Genomic DNA, 14,019 nt, shown 5'->3' on the forward strand with positions numbered 1-14,019 from the left:
GGGTTCAATCCCAACTACCAAAAACAAAAACAAAAACCAAAAACCAAATACCCCACACACAAAATGGGGGAAGCAGAAAGGAGACACTTTTTAATTTTTAAAAGATGAGGAAAAACGCACAAGTAAAAGTACTAAAACAAAACAAAACAAAAGAAAGAAAGAAAGAAAGAAAGATCCCTGCCCCTGAGTTGATGACATTGGGAAAACAGACATGGAAATGTCTTCAGAACACCAGCTGAAGGCAAGGAACCTGAAAACAAGTTAAGTAGTAACCAGACTCTGAAATGAAAACAGGACAGGACAGAGGCCCCCTCACGTGGCCAGGGTCTCGGGCTTGGCTTCTCAGGCTGAAATTCACTTGAAGTCTATCATCTGCTACAGTCACTTTCTTGGTTGTGATCTATGAGCTGCCAGTGTTTACTCGTGAGACTCTCTGGGAGCTGGAAGGGAAGGAAGGTAAATACGCCAAAGCTCAGCTGAGCAACCGATAGGTTTTACATTTTATTTCCAAGAAATGACATCTTGTTTTCACAAAGAAGAGAGAAACTAGACTGTCAAAAACAGGCTGCCTTTAGGGGCGGCATGAGGTACACCCAACTGTCCAAAACGAACATCAACTGAGTGCTTCTGAGGTATCAAAAACAACAACAACAAGTTAAAAAAACAAAAACAAAAAACAGAACTTAAATAACCCATCCAACATGTAGTGAAGCAGTCTGTTAAGTACCCTGAAGCACTTGGTGCTGTGAGTCCTGGTAGTGCTTCAGAAGACGATGGCAGCAGAGCTGGCCATCACGGAGGCGGGTGACGCAGGGCTTCCTAACTCAGTCTGTCCCACGTGGCTTCTCAGATGACCTCCAGAGTGGCCCGAGTCACACCCAGAGACATTCCTCAGGAACGTCCCGAGCTCCCATCGCCTTGAAGTCTTTCAAGTGTCCTTCACGCTGGTCTTCAGGACAATCTCTTTGCTTGGGAAAGAAAAAAAGAAATAAGGAGGAGCCCGCGTTCTCTCCCTCCTCCCACAGCAGGCAGAAGGAAGGAAAAACACAAGTCGGATCATGTCACCCTCTGCTCAAAGCCAGTGACCAGCGGCAAGAGGGGCTGAGGACTGAAGTTACTGCCGTGGCAGCAACAGGGTCCCTCTGGGCCAGCAGGTTCCAGGCTTCACCTTTTTTTTTTTTTTTTTAATGTGGTGTTGAGGATCGAACCCAGTGCCCTGCGCATGTCAGGCGAGAGGGCTACCGCTTGAGCCATATCCCCTGTCCCAGGCTTCACCTTCAAGAAAACTGCACTCACTCACTGGGGCTCCCCACAACCAGACTCCCCTCTCCTGCACTGGCCTCCGCAGGGCTTATTTAAAGGTGAGGGGGCAGGCAGTCAAGGTCAGCCCTTGACCTCTCTACTCTAGCCAGGCACAGTTCCCTCAAATTCAACTGTCTACAGCCACTTCGATGTTTATAGCTGCACAATTCACAATATTAAACTGTGGAGCCAACCTAGATGCCCTTCAATAGATGACTGGATTAAAAAAACTGTGGTAACTATACACAATGGAATATTACTGAGTGTATAAAAGGAGAATAAAATCATGGCATTTGCAGGTAAATGGATGGAGCTGGAGAATATCATGCTAAGCGAACTAAGCCAATCCCAAAAAACCAAAGGCCAAATGCTCTCTCTGATACGTGGATGCTGATCCATAAGGGGGGCAGGGCACTGTGGGGAGAATGGAGGAACTTTGATTGGGCCAAAGAGAGGGAGGTAAGGGGAGGGGGACTGGGGGCAGGACAGGTGGTGAAATGAGACGAACATCATTACCCCAGGTACATGTATGACTGCACATCTGGTGTGACTCTATATCGTGTACAACCAGAGAAATGAAAAGTTGTGCTCCATTATTGTACAATGAATTGAAATGCATTCCGTTGTCATGTATAACTAATTAGAACCAAAAAAATTTTTTTTTTAAATTCAACTGTCTATGAATTTAGGGTTCAATGAAGGAGGGTTAACAGTATCCAGGAAAGCCACTCTCCTGAGCTGTGGAAGCTTTTCCAGGGACTAGCAGGGAAGTGGTAGCTTTTGGTGAAAGGAAAAAGACCCTCTCCACTGAGCACAAAAGTCAGGGAACCTGGCCTCCTTATGGAAGGATGGCTCTGGAATCACAAGGAGTACACCTCAACAAGGAACCTGAAGTCCTAGGACTCTCTGGCTGCTGTTTCACATGGTCCAATTAATGTCACAGCTGCCCTCCACTAAGCACCGGGAGGACATTCCTGTGACGCCCTTTCCATATCACACTGCATACCTAGATGTCAGTTATGGGTGACGAGGGGAGGAAGCTAAACAGAGGACGATCCCATTTTGATGACAAGAAAAGGATAATAGTAGACAAAAGAACAGAGAGGGAAAGGGGGGGTGGTATTAGAAAAATAAAACCTTTGAGTAACAAGATCATTCATTTTCTATCCCATGATACATTTTTAAAAATCAAAACTTCCTAGAGTAGTGTTACACACTATTTCAGTGCGTGCATGAGAGCCATTTTCTCTTGGGTGAGTGTGGTCCTATACAAGGCAGGCAGTAATACTTCATGCATATAATTCTGGATTCCCTCAGAACAGGACTAGATAAGTTAAAAGGCCCTATTAACAAGTACTCTCTCTGGGTGGGTACAGTTTGCCAGATAACCATATTGCTGTCACTCCCTGAATATGTCAGCAAAGGAGGATGGGCAAGATCAGGAAGATACTTCAGAGTCTGACTCTGCCAGCTGCTCCTGTCCCATGTTTGGACCACTCTCCTCCTAACATCCAGCAACCTGGACAGAGCTGTGGGCCAGGTGCATCTTTCCAGAAATCTCCAACTCTGGAAGAGCCTCTGTCTCAGAGTCATAAAGGGTGTGGTTCACTCTGTAGTTCACAAAGGCCGCAGTGTACTCTAACCAGTAACCTCAAACCAACATTTTGGTGTCAAGGGAGAAGGGGCTGTGAAACCGAAGCACAGGCTGTCAGCCCGGGCAGTCCATGGGTGAGAGCAACCCCGCCCAGGGTCCTGCCACAAAGTAAGAACTAATATCACCAAACATTTGCCAATTGAGTTTCTAGATCCTAAATTTGATCCTTTTTAAAAATTCCCATGCACAAAGGATTAAACCAGCTTTCAACTGGCCCTAGAACATGCAAGGAGGATTGGTATTTGAACTGAGAATTTTGTCTAAACCCCATACTGCAGCCCCGTGAAGCTGCCTTTGGCACATCTTTCCCTAAATAAGGTTTTAGAAACTTCTATCTCTAGAGAAAACCTCAAAGCTGCATTCACTGTGATAACTACAGAAACTGAGATGGTTGCCAGAACTGTTCTCAGCAAGCGCATGCAATAGGAGAGGCTGTTTCTGTTTCCTGTGTAGCCCCTACGGTTACCAGAAAGGGCAAGAGGTAACCTCTGGAGAGAAAAGCGGGATTTGGTACTTTCTCTGCATAATGAACTGTGTAAGGGAAACAGAGGTGGACATAGAATATGGGGTTCTTCTTTCCCTTTCCAGTGCTTCATGAAGTCATCTACTGTGCTTGGACTGTGAGAAGGAACTTAGGCAGCAGGCCAAGCCAAGAATGCACATGGGTGTCCCCACCTAGGCAACAACCAGTATACTTCATATGTCAAAGGTCATGACCTAATTCTAATTAAATTTGGATTCCCAGGGCATGGCAAAGAGGGAAGAAAAAAGAAAGTATTTTTCTGGCCTGAGCAGATACTTCCTAAGTCTTGGCTGTCCTGTAAGACTAGCACCATGTAAATACTGTCTCATATGGACACACGAGGCAGGGGTGGGAGACAGGTCACCCCTTTCTCGTGCCTCTGTGTTTTGCTTGTGCAGTTTCCTCTGATTGGAAAACAAATCCCCTAGGGAACCTTTAAGGCTCAGTTCAAAAGTCATATCCTCTGTGGAGCTTCTTAGACCTCCACCTGCCCAGGCCAATTATGTGGCCCCTCCTCTGAATTTTCACAGCACTTTTTGCTGTGGAATTCACTGCGCTGTCTATGGCCTTTATCTCCTCCACCAGTGAGTGCTGTGAGGCTTGAGATGAGGCCTTATTATCTCTTTATCCTGATGTCTAACACAGTGGTCCTGTGGGGGATAGGAAGCAAAAAAAGGAAGAGCAAGGGAAAATCACGTGGACCTTGGAGATAAAAACCTGGAGGGGGAATAAAAAACCAGTGGGAAACACTGGTTCTAAAGAATGAACGAGCCGGGTGCAGTGGCGCACGCCTATAATTCCAGCAGTTTGGGAGGCTGAGGCAGGATAGTAAGTTCAAAGCCAGCCTCAGCAAAAGCGAGGTGCTAAGCAACTCAGTGAGACCCTGTCTCTAAATAAAATACAAAATAGGGCTAGGGGTGTGGCTTAATGGTTGAGTGCTCTTGAGTTCAATCCCTGATAACCCCCCCCACCAAAAAAACAAGAATGAATGAAGTTCGCCCCAACCTCCACAGGTCAGAATATCTTCCTCGGGCACACATAGCTCAGGTACACTCACAGTCCTCAGCTCTGTGCTGAGCTTTCTGGGATCTACTCTGGCTAACCAACCAAGGCTAATTTCATACCATAAGTGCTTGAAAATCAGGGTCAGATTCTTGGCCTGACTCAAAATGGCTAACATCTGTTGAAGGGCTAGAGAAAAGAAAGCAGTGACCGGAAGCTTCTATTCTTAGCAGTTTGGCCTCTAAGATCTTCCAGCTTCTCCAGACTTAAAGAAAAGTACAACCAAGAATCTCATGACCATGGAGTTCAAATGGCCAGGTGGTAGGGGCCTATTACAGGGAGCCAATTGACATCACAGCACTTTGGCTCTGAAGCTGTCCCAGGAGGTAGTGCTGGACTATTTAAGGGACTGAACATGATAATCACATCTATGCTATTTTAATGCACAATGGATCCTTATTCAATAAGCAATCCTTGTGTTCGGAGCCTAGACATTCTTGAGCCAAAGTCCTGCAAGTCTCAAGCACAGAGGCTCTCTGCAGCCCTTAACAACAGGCTCCAAGTGTGGCGACATCAATGAAATGAGCAGCTATTCACTACAGAAGCATAGTTCATTCAGGAAACTTACTCATCCCTTCCCCGACTCTTTATCCAAACTCCCTCTGACTGTGATACTTGCTGGATCCCCAGATTAACTGCAGGATTATATTTGTATCTTTTTTATTCCTTTGGTACTAGGGATTTAATCCAGGGGCACTTTGCCACTGTGCTATTCCCTCAGCAGTTTATTTATATATTTTTAAAAAATTTAAATTGTAGTTGGACATAATACCTTTATTTATTTATTCTTATGTAGTGCTGAGGATCGAACCCAGTGCCTCACACATACTAGGTGAGTGCTCTAGGGGAGTGGGGGATAGGAAGCAAGAAGGAAGAGCAAGGGAAAATCACATGGACCTTGGAGATAAAAACCTGGGGGGGATCAAATAGCAAAAGCACACAGATATCAGTGGGAAACACTGGTCCTAAAGAATGAGTGAGCCGGGTGCAGTGGCGCACACCACAACCCCAGCCCTGTTTTTGTTTTTTTATGTGGTGCCAGGGATCGAACCCAGTGCCTTATGCATACTAGGCAAAGGCTCTATCACTGAGCCACAACCCTGGCCCCGTTTTATATTTTTGAGCCAAGGTCCTGCTGAGTTGCAATCTTTCTGTCTCAACCTTCTGAGTTGCTGGGATTACAAGTGTGTGCCATCACATGCAGCAGGATTATATTTATATCTCTTTAGCTTAACCTTATATCCAATTTGTCTAATTAAGCTGTGGCTCTTATGGATAAGTCCAGTACGTGTTTTCTTCGGGCATTCTTCAAGCTGTGAATCTGTGACTTACACACATTCTACTTGAAACTGTCCACACAACTCAAGGATTTTGCAACCCCTGGACGCAACTCAACTGTACCGAGCAACAGCACCTCCAGTGCAGCAAATGATCTGTTTTCTAATCAGATCTCTTTTTCTCTAATTTCACCACCAAGCTACAATTACCTAAGTTTTCCACTTCTCCAATGTTCAAACAGCAGAGGTTACTTCTGCCTTAATTCTTTCTTACATAATTATCTGAACTTCCTTTATTCTTTTGCATTTCTTCTACCTTGTCCTTAGTTCAAGAATAATCTACCTAGCGCTCTCTCTTCTTCAACAATAACAACTACCTGTTGGCGTTAAGAAGTAAATCGGTCCTCTGTTGAGGGACAGGGATTCTCAGAACCACTCACCTTTTCGTTCCCTAATGAGGACAATTCGTCGTTCTTTCACTTCTGAGCTCAGATTATCCACCATCTTATTAATGCAATTGTCCAGAACCAGGGAGTGAGTTTTGGACTCAATGTCCTTCCGACAAATGGGGCATTCTATCTTCCGCTTCATCCATTCATTGATACAGTAGGAGCAGAAACTGTGGGCACAGTTCAAGGTGACCGCCTACGATGGAATGGGAAGATACGAATCATACTTGTTATGCTTACTTTCTCAAAGCTAGTTTCCAAGGCCAAAAGGAAAGTGGGCTACTGTTCCATCTGGAAGGCTTACAAAGGGTATTAGAATCATCCTTGGTGATGGAAAATTTTAAACTTCTTATTAGACAATTAATTTTCTCCTTTTTCAAAGGCCATAAACTCAGTTAAGGTCCTAGACTCGATCAAGGTCACATATTCAGGTCTCATGTAGGCTGATTTGCCTGTTTTGTTCCACAAACCAAGTTCCACCACTGCCAGAAAGATCAGCCACTTGCAAACAGATATCACTGGACATAAGTAGAAGGTATGTGAATGCTTTGATTCAAATACATTATTAATTCCCTTTTAAAAAACAAAATCATGTCTTGCTGTAATCCCAGCAACTCAGGAGGCGGAGTTCAAAGCTAGACTCAGCAACTCTGTGAGACCCTGTCTCTAAATTTAATAAAAGGAGGGGAGGCTGGGGATGTGTCTCAGTGGTTAAGCACCCCTGGGTTCAATCCCAGGTACAAAAAAAAAAAGTACCCCAAAGGTGACCAGTGGGGCTAAAAATATGATTCAGTGGTAAAACATCTGCCTACCGTGCCCAGGCCCTGAGTCGATCCCAAACATGGCAAAAAAGAGAAAGAGGCAGGAGGAAATGATCAGAAGAGTAAGTCAGGCAATGTGGTGTAAATACAAACCAAGCCAAGTTATTTGTCTTTCCTCTGACTCTGAAGATGCTCCAGGTTGGCTGACACATCACCCATTCCAACCTCCCTTTCCTCTTCCTCTACTGGTGTCCATAAGCCCTGTCAATACAACACTGAGTTTCCCCAAAGTAGGGAATCATCTAACTAGAAAGTGTGGGGAAAATTATGACCTGGAGTCAAAGTGGATCCAGACTAAAGAAACTGGTTTCCTCAGGAGAGATATTTTCAGGAAGCTGATAGATCCTACCTCTGCAAAGACTGCCTGGGAAAATAAAGCAGTGTACATATGGGTTTCCTCTTTATTTATTTTGGTACTGGGAATTGAAGCTAGGGATGCTTTACCACTGAGCTATACCCCCAGCCTTTTTTATTTTAAGATAGGGTCTCTCTAAATTGCTAAGGGTCCTGCTAAATTACTGAGGCTGGCCTCAAACCTGCAAACCTCCCACTTCAGTCTCCTGGGTCATTGGGATTCAGGTGAGTACCACTATATACTAGTCTAAAAAGAAGTGGCATTTAACAACCTGACTACGACATTTGTAGTCTAACAGGAACTGGTCACAAATGGTAGAAATTTATGAAACCAGAAAGAGATGGTGCAAAAATATGACAGAACAAATTATAGCCTTGGAGAGTGAGATTTCATTTTCAAAAGGAGCTTCAGAGTCCTGAAGTGTATTCACTTTAGCCCCTGAATTCCCAAAGTGACCACACATCAAAGACATTTACCACCTTGTTTAAAAGGTGGCATTATAGGCTGGGATTGTGGCTCAGCGATAGAGCGCTTGCCTAGCATGCGCGGGGCCCTGGGTTCGATCCTCAGCACCACATAAAAATAAATGAATGAAATTAAAGGTATTGTGTCCAAATACAACTAAAAAAAAAAAAAAAAAGGTGGCATTACAAGCCTACTCTTAGCATTGTGCTCATTCGGAGTAAAGCAAGCTTTATTATTTTTTTAATACTTTTTTTTAGTTGTAGGTGAACACACAATATCTTTATTTTTATGTGGTGCTGAGGATCGAACCTAGTGCCTCACGCATGCAAAGCAAGCACTTTACCACTGAGCTCTAGCTCCAGCCCAAGCAAGCTTTATTGAGCAGCTGTGTCCTGTTTGAAATTATAATGTGGCCCTGTTTTCCCCTCCCTCACCACAAAGAGATAAGGCTTTATTTCTGCTAAAAGCGTTAACTATAATAATAAATATTCAAGGATAAATACAAAAAAGGTTAGTGAAGGGAAAGACAACTACAAAATCAAGTAAGCGGCCATCTCTAGATGTCACTTTGCAATCAAACAGTTATAAATTGCTGAGAGAAAAAAAATCTCTTCAAAATGTTTCCCTTTAGCAGAAGGAGGCTGCATAGTTCATGTTCCACTCAGGGCTGGAGGGATGGGAAGGGGTGAGCCACAGCTCATCGTTACCTCGACGAAGTATTCTGAACAAATAATACACTGGAGCTCATTCTCTAGCACGTCATTCATGTGGCTAAGCACTTCCTCCTTCTGTGCTTGCACCTTCTCCTTTTCTTCCTGCAAAGATACACAATACCATCTGTCATTTGGAAAAACTGACAAGAATGTATAACAGGACATGGGGCAAGGTTCATTGACTAAAGTAGGACTCAAGAGGAGTCTAAATTAAAATTCATTCTGGTGCAGCCACATGAGAATAAAACTCTTTCCTATGAGTTACTGTTTCTCAAGAATTGCTTTCTAATACAGAGCGGTAACTAACTTCCTTTCTTTCCTCTCCTATTTGCTATGGTCTAAATGTCTTGGGGCTGGGTTTGTAGCTCAGTGGTACCCCACTTGCCTAGCATGTATGAAGCACTGGGTTTGATTCTCAGCACCACATATAAATAAACTTTTTCCTAAATTGTCTATATCTCTCCAAAATTCACATGTTGAAACCTATCCCCTATGTGATGGTATTAAGAACTAGAATCTTTGGGAGGGAACTAGGTCATGAAGCCTCTGCTCTCATGAATGGGATTAGCCGTCTTATAAAAGAGGTTCAAGGAAATGTGTTCTCCTTTTCTACCATGCAAAGAAGATATCATCTGTTAACCCGAAAGTAGACCTTCCCCACACACTGAATCTGGCAGATTGGTCAAGAACCTTGGTCTTGGACTTCTCAGCCTGTAGAACATGAAAAATACATTTCTGTTGTTTACAAGCTATCCGGTTTATGGTATTTTATTATAGCAGCCTGAGTGGACTAAAACACTATTTTCTTTTTCAGTATCTGCATGATAGCTTGTCTCATTCCCCAAAATTAACTCATCAAAAAAGTGAAGGTAGCAATACTGAAGTATACCAAGTTGCAATTCAGAGGTAATATATAAAAACATCCCAACAACAAAAAACTCACTGGACAAAAAAGAGTTATGAAGACCAATCCAGAGAGGCAGGAAGTTTCAATTAGTTATAAGGTTCCTTGTGTTTTTTGTAGTAACTTCTTCTATAATATAAGGATAATATCTATATTCCCTGAAGGCAGAAGGCAGGAGAGATGGCCTCCTAAAATACTTTCAGGCTCCAAGCTCTATGATGCTTGCCACTCCCCACACCTGTAGAGGTCTCAAGGATAATTTCCCTGTGCTTTTTCCAAGAAGTCAGGCTGCCTATGGACATACATTTTGGGGAGGATCCTAGGCAGGCTCTTTTACTTTTTTTTTTTTTTTTTTTTTGGGGGGGGTAACCAGGGATTGGACTCAGGGGCACTCAACCACTGAGTCACATTCCCAGCCCTATTTTGTATTTTATTTAGAGACAGGGGCTCCCTGAGTTGCTTAGCACCTCACTTTTGCTGAGGCTAGTTTTGAACTCATGATCCTCCTGCCTCAACCTCCCAAGCCACTTGGATTACAGGTGTGCGCCACCATGCCCAGCTCTAGGCATGCTCTTTTGATACATTTAAGACAGTTAACTCATCCCCTCAAACAAAAGCAACAAGAGCCCCTGGGGAGGAAAGAAAAAGCCATTTGGAGTATATTTGAGTAACTGGTTCTTTTTCATCTTTTATTTTCTCTTCCAATCAAAGCAAAGACTGTTAGGTTACTTAAGGAAGTGAAGAGATTCTGGACCCATTTCTAACTAGAATAAAGTTCCCTAAAAACTTAAAGAGCACAGGGATTGGGGGATGTAGTTCAGTGGTAGAGTGTTTGCCTAGCATGCACAAGGTCCTGGGTTTAATCCCCAGCACCACAATAAAGAAAAAAATAAGATACGGTGGTTTCTTGGAGGTTGGGGAAGAAGGTACTAGGTGATTTGTTTGTTTGTTTGTTTTAATAAAGTTTTGTTGTTTCAAATGTACAGTTGATTGGACCTGTTCCTGCATCTTCACCAGCAGCTGGAGAATCTCCACCCTTGGTATTTCTGGTATAAATTACTTGAGCTCTATGCTTTGAAACCAGTTTGATAAGTCCTTTACTGAGGAGCTCCTGAAGGGCTGCCCTGGCCAGGGAACCTCGAATCTTCAGTCTCTCAGAGACCACAGCTGGGGTAATAAGCTTATAGTTGGGAACTTCCTTACAGAGTTTGTCATAAGTAGCTTTGTCAAACAAGACTAGATTGTTGGGATTGTCCCGAACTTTGCCTTTGGACCACTTCTTCTTTTTGGCTTTGCCCCCAGATTTGTTCACTGGGTCCTTGTCTTTCTTAGCCGACTTTCCGGCGTCTTTCTTCTTCTTGTCATCCTTGGGCGGCATCGCTAAGCTTGGAGAGCAGCAACAGCCACTGGAGCCTCGTCAAGATGTCGCACAAAAAGGGTACTAGGTGATTTGAATACAGGACACGGATATCAAGTCAACTGAAGAAAAAAGAGTCTCTTTCTTCTGCACTCAGCTTCAGGTCTGTATGTGGAGTAGGAAGGGATGCAGTCAGGTATTCATTTCAAGGTTTTAAACTGGGTAACCTGTGGACCGGATCTATCCTGCAGACTTGTTTAGCTTGGTCTTCATGGTATTAAAAAGCACGTATAAAAACCCTAAACTTATATGCGTATTGAAACGTCATGTAGAACCTCTTAAATATGTACAATTTCTATGGTTTTATGCATCAGTTAAAAAATTTAAAACTGTGCCAGACATGATGGGACATGCCTATAACCCCAGCAACTTGAGAGGCTGAGGTAGGAGGATTGCAAGTTCAAGGCCAGTCTCAGCAACTTAGTGAAACTCTCACAATTTAGCAAGACCCTGGCTCAAATTAAAAAATAAAAAAGACTGGGGATGTAGTTCAGTGGCAAAGCACCTCTGGGTTCAATTACCAGTACCAACAATAAATAAATAAATAAATAAAACAAAATAAATAAAAACAAAAAATATTTGTGGCCAATGTTTGAAAACTGGGGTACTTTTATACAAACATCTGGATTTCCATCTCCTGTGGAAAAAAACAAATATATGACAACACCAACCTGCATTTCTGGACAGCAACAAATGACTGAGCAAAGAGCTGACTCATCAGTTTGTGTGGAAGGCGAGTACCACAGTCCTCAGCAATCCCTACTATGTTTTTATACTCAGGCCCCTTTGCTCACTTTTATTACTGGCCATGGTAGGCACTTAGGTTTATAACCCGATTTAAGAGTTCTACCGATTCACTGAGGGAAGGAATTGCATAAATGCATCAAGATGAACTATTTTTCAATTTTGATTACAATACTCCTTAGTCTGCATTCACCATACCCTGAAGGAGCACCCATCATTCAGAAAGGACTAGAATGCAGGGTGCAAGTACCTCATTCCCAGCACTTAGCTTCTAAACAAGGGAAAGAATTAGATGTTGTCTTGCAAGCAGAGTCCTCTACAGGCCTGAATAATTTTACAGATTATTTCCCCCGAGGCTCGGAGCAGCCACAATCTCTCTCATTCACCATAGCAACCCTTGCACTGTTGAAAATGCTGAGTTGCATGTACTAACCAAATTCTAAACCTCCATCTTCTTTCCAGTACCTTGGTCTGCTCCAATTCTTTGTTCTTAGCTTGAATGATTGTTTCAAAATCCTTCTTACTGCGATTTAACTCTTCCATTAGAGCTCGATGCTGTAGAAACATAATAGATACATAGATGAGCTACACACCTGTTTCCCCCCCTTATAGTCTCTGTATATATATATATATATATATATATATATATATTCAGAAATCAATGAATTAACAATTTCAAAATATCTTCTTTCATTCAGAGTATCCCATCTACCTGCTGCTTTTTTCATGCAAAGGGGCCGGTAGGGAAGGAAGCTATCAAGTCTATTAGTTTCTCTCCATTAACCCAGCCTCAGTGGCCAACCACACCAACTGAAAAACTTAACACGGCCTTCCAGGAAGTGTGATTCTGTACCTCTGGTCTGGGGCCCATGAATGTGCATCTTATTAAAGGGTCACTTATATGATTCTGGAAAACCAGTGTGTAAGTACTATGAGGCTACCCAGCAGGGAACTAATCCCCCAATCTGAGGGGGATACTCCCCCAATCTGTATGTCTGAGGGGAAGGCCCCAGTTGGCTTAGGGCCAGCACCCCACTTTCGTTTTTGTCAACAATCTGAAAAGGGAATCTGTGTCTTTTTGTCTATGTCTCTGTTAAGTGTGATGGCATTGTTTTACTTTGGACAGATGCAGTGTCCCAAGTTCCGATCTGCCTTAGATGTGTGGAGGTAACTTTAGATAAATTTTAGCCTGAAAATGTCCCTGGTATGCTTCTCCTGCTTCCCTGAAAGGGACCAAAAGTCAATAGAACTGCCAGCTTTTCTGTTCTCACCCTTTACACCCCTTTGAGCTGTGTTTTAAAAAACTTTGATAAACTTTACTCCCCTTTGTTAAATGGGATTAGGGAAGCAATGTTTTCTTTTCTTCCCGTAGTTGGCTTGAGTGCACCCACTGCAGAGGGAAATGCCTTCTGGGGATCTAAGAACTTTGATATCTCCCTTTTTCTTTTTCTCAAAACTCTGTCCTCATTATTAAATTGGCATTAATTGGCTTCAAGGACAGGAACCGAACTTCCAGTCACAAATTTTGGCACCCCAAAGGGGACTCTAGAGGAGCCCTCGCTCTGCTTTCCTGGGAAGGCCTAGCACTTCAAGCAACTGCATGCGGAGGATTAACTTTTTGACAGCTGACTACTGGAAAGTTAGGAGATATGCAGCGTGCCTGGGATTGGACCTAACCAGAGGAGCTAATCCTGTAAGTAAAAGGAGGGACTGAGGGACTCCCAGCAGTTGCCGAAGCCCCTTTTGCTTCGGGGAACTCCCTCCTTCCTTCTCTGCACTGTAAAGATTGCTCCATCTCTGTCTACTTAAAAAAAAGGGGGGGGGGGGGAGACACTGAATGCAGTAAAACCGCCACACTGAGACCCTTGATTTTACACTTCTGGTTGCCCCTCTGTGAGAACATCTGGTCCACTAGTGTGGACATCTATGGTGCCACTGGTGTAGAAGTCATAATTAAATGGGAGTTAGAAACTTGGGGAGATTTTTCTCTTATCTGGTCTGTTTTAAAAGTTCCTGTCTGTCAGCCGTAGTCTGGAGCTCCTTTCTCTCTATCTGTATCTGTTTCTGGCCCTTTAAGACATGGGCAATAATGTGTTGATATCAACTGTGGAGTCTTTAAACATTGCAGTGGAGATTTCCCCTGCGAAAAGCTACAAGGCCTTTACTATTGTGTTATGTGTGCACACTAGTGTTATGTGCTGTAACAGATAAAAATAATGATGTCTTTATGAAAATTGGCAGATATATAGAGCACTCATGAAAATTAAAAAAAAATGGATCCAAATATCTTTGATTCACGTGATTTAAACGGTTCAATTTAAATTGGGTAAACA

At 43.2% G+C, this 14,019-nt stretch overlaps 1 protein-coding gene and 1 pseudogene across 3 annotated transcripts in view; both read right to left on the bottom strand.

Moving 5' to 3' along the window:
• Positions 1–488: 488 nt before the first annotated feature.
• Positions 489–14,019, bottom strand: part of Rnf8 (ring finger protein 8) — a 46,650-nt gene continuing 33,119 nt past the window's right edge. For 2 of the 3 annotated variants that reach the window (XM_071613439.1, XM_027943669.3), the window contains 4 exons: positions 12,152–12,241; positions 8,616–8,723; positions 6,259–6,463; positions 489–968 (listed from right to left, as the gene is read on the bottom strand). In XM_071613439.1, coding sequence (XP_071469540.1) covers positions 952–968; positions 6,259–6,463; positions 8,616–8,723; positions 12,152–12,241 — 420 coding nt within the window. In that variant the 3' untranslated portion in view covers positions 489–951. Of the gene's footprint in view, positions 969–6,258; positions 6,464–8,615; positions 8,724–12,119; positions 12,242–14,019 lie in introns of those variants that run through there. The other variant, XR_003583878.3, reaches the window with a different exon arrangement.
• Positions 10,466–10,964, bottom strand: LOC114099365 (small ribosomal subunit protein eS25 pseudogene; annotated as a pseudogene).

Source organism: Marmota flaviventris, chromosome 6 (assembly GCF_047511675.1).
Source record: "Marmota flaviventris isolate mMarFla1 chromosome 6, mMarFla1.hap1, whole genome shotgun sequence".
Lineage (NCBI taxonomy): Eukaryota > Metazoa > Chordata > Mammalia > Rodentia > Sciuridae > Marmota > Marmota flaviventris.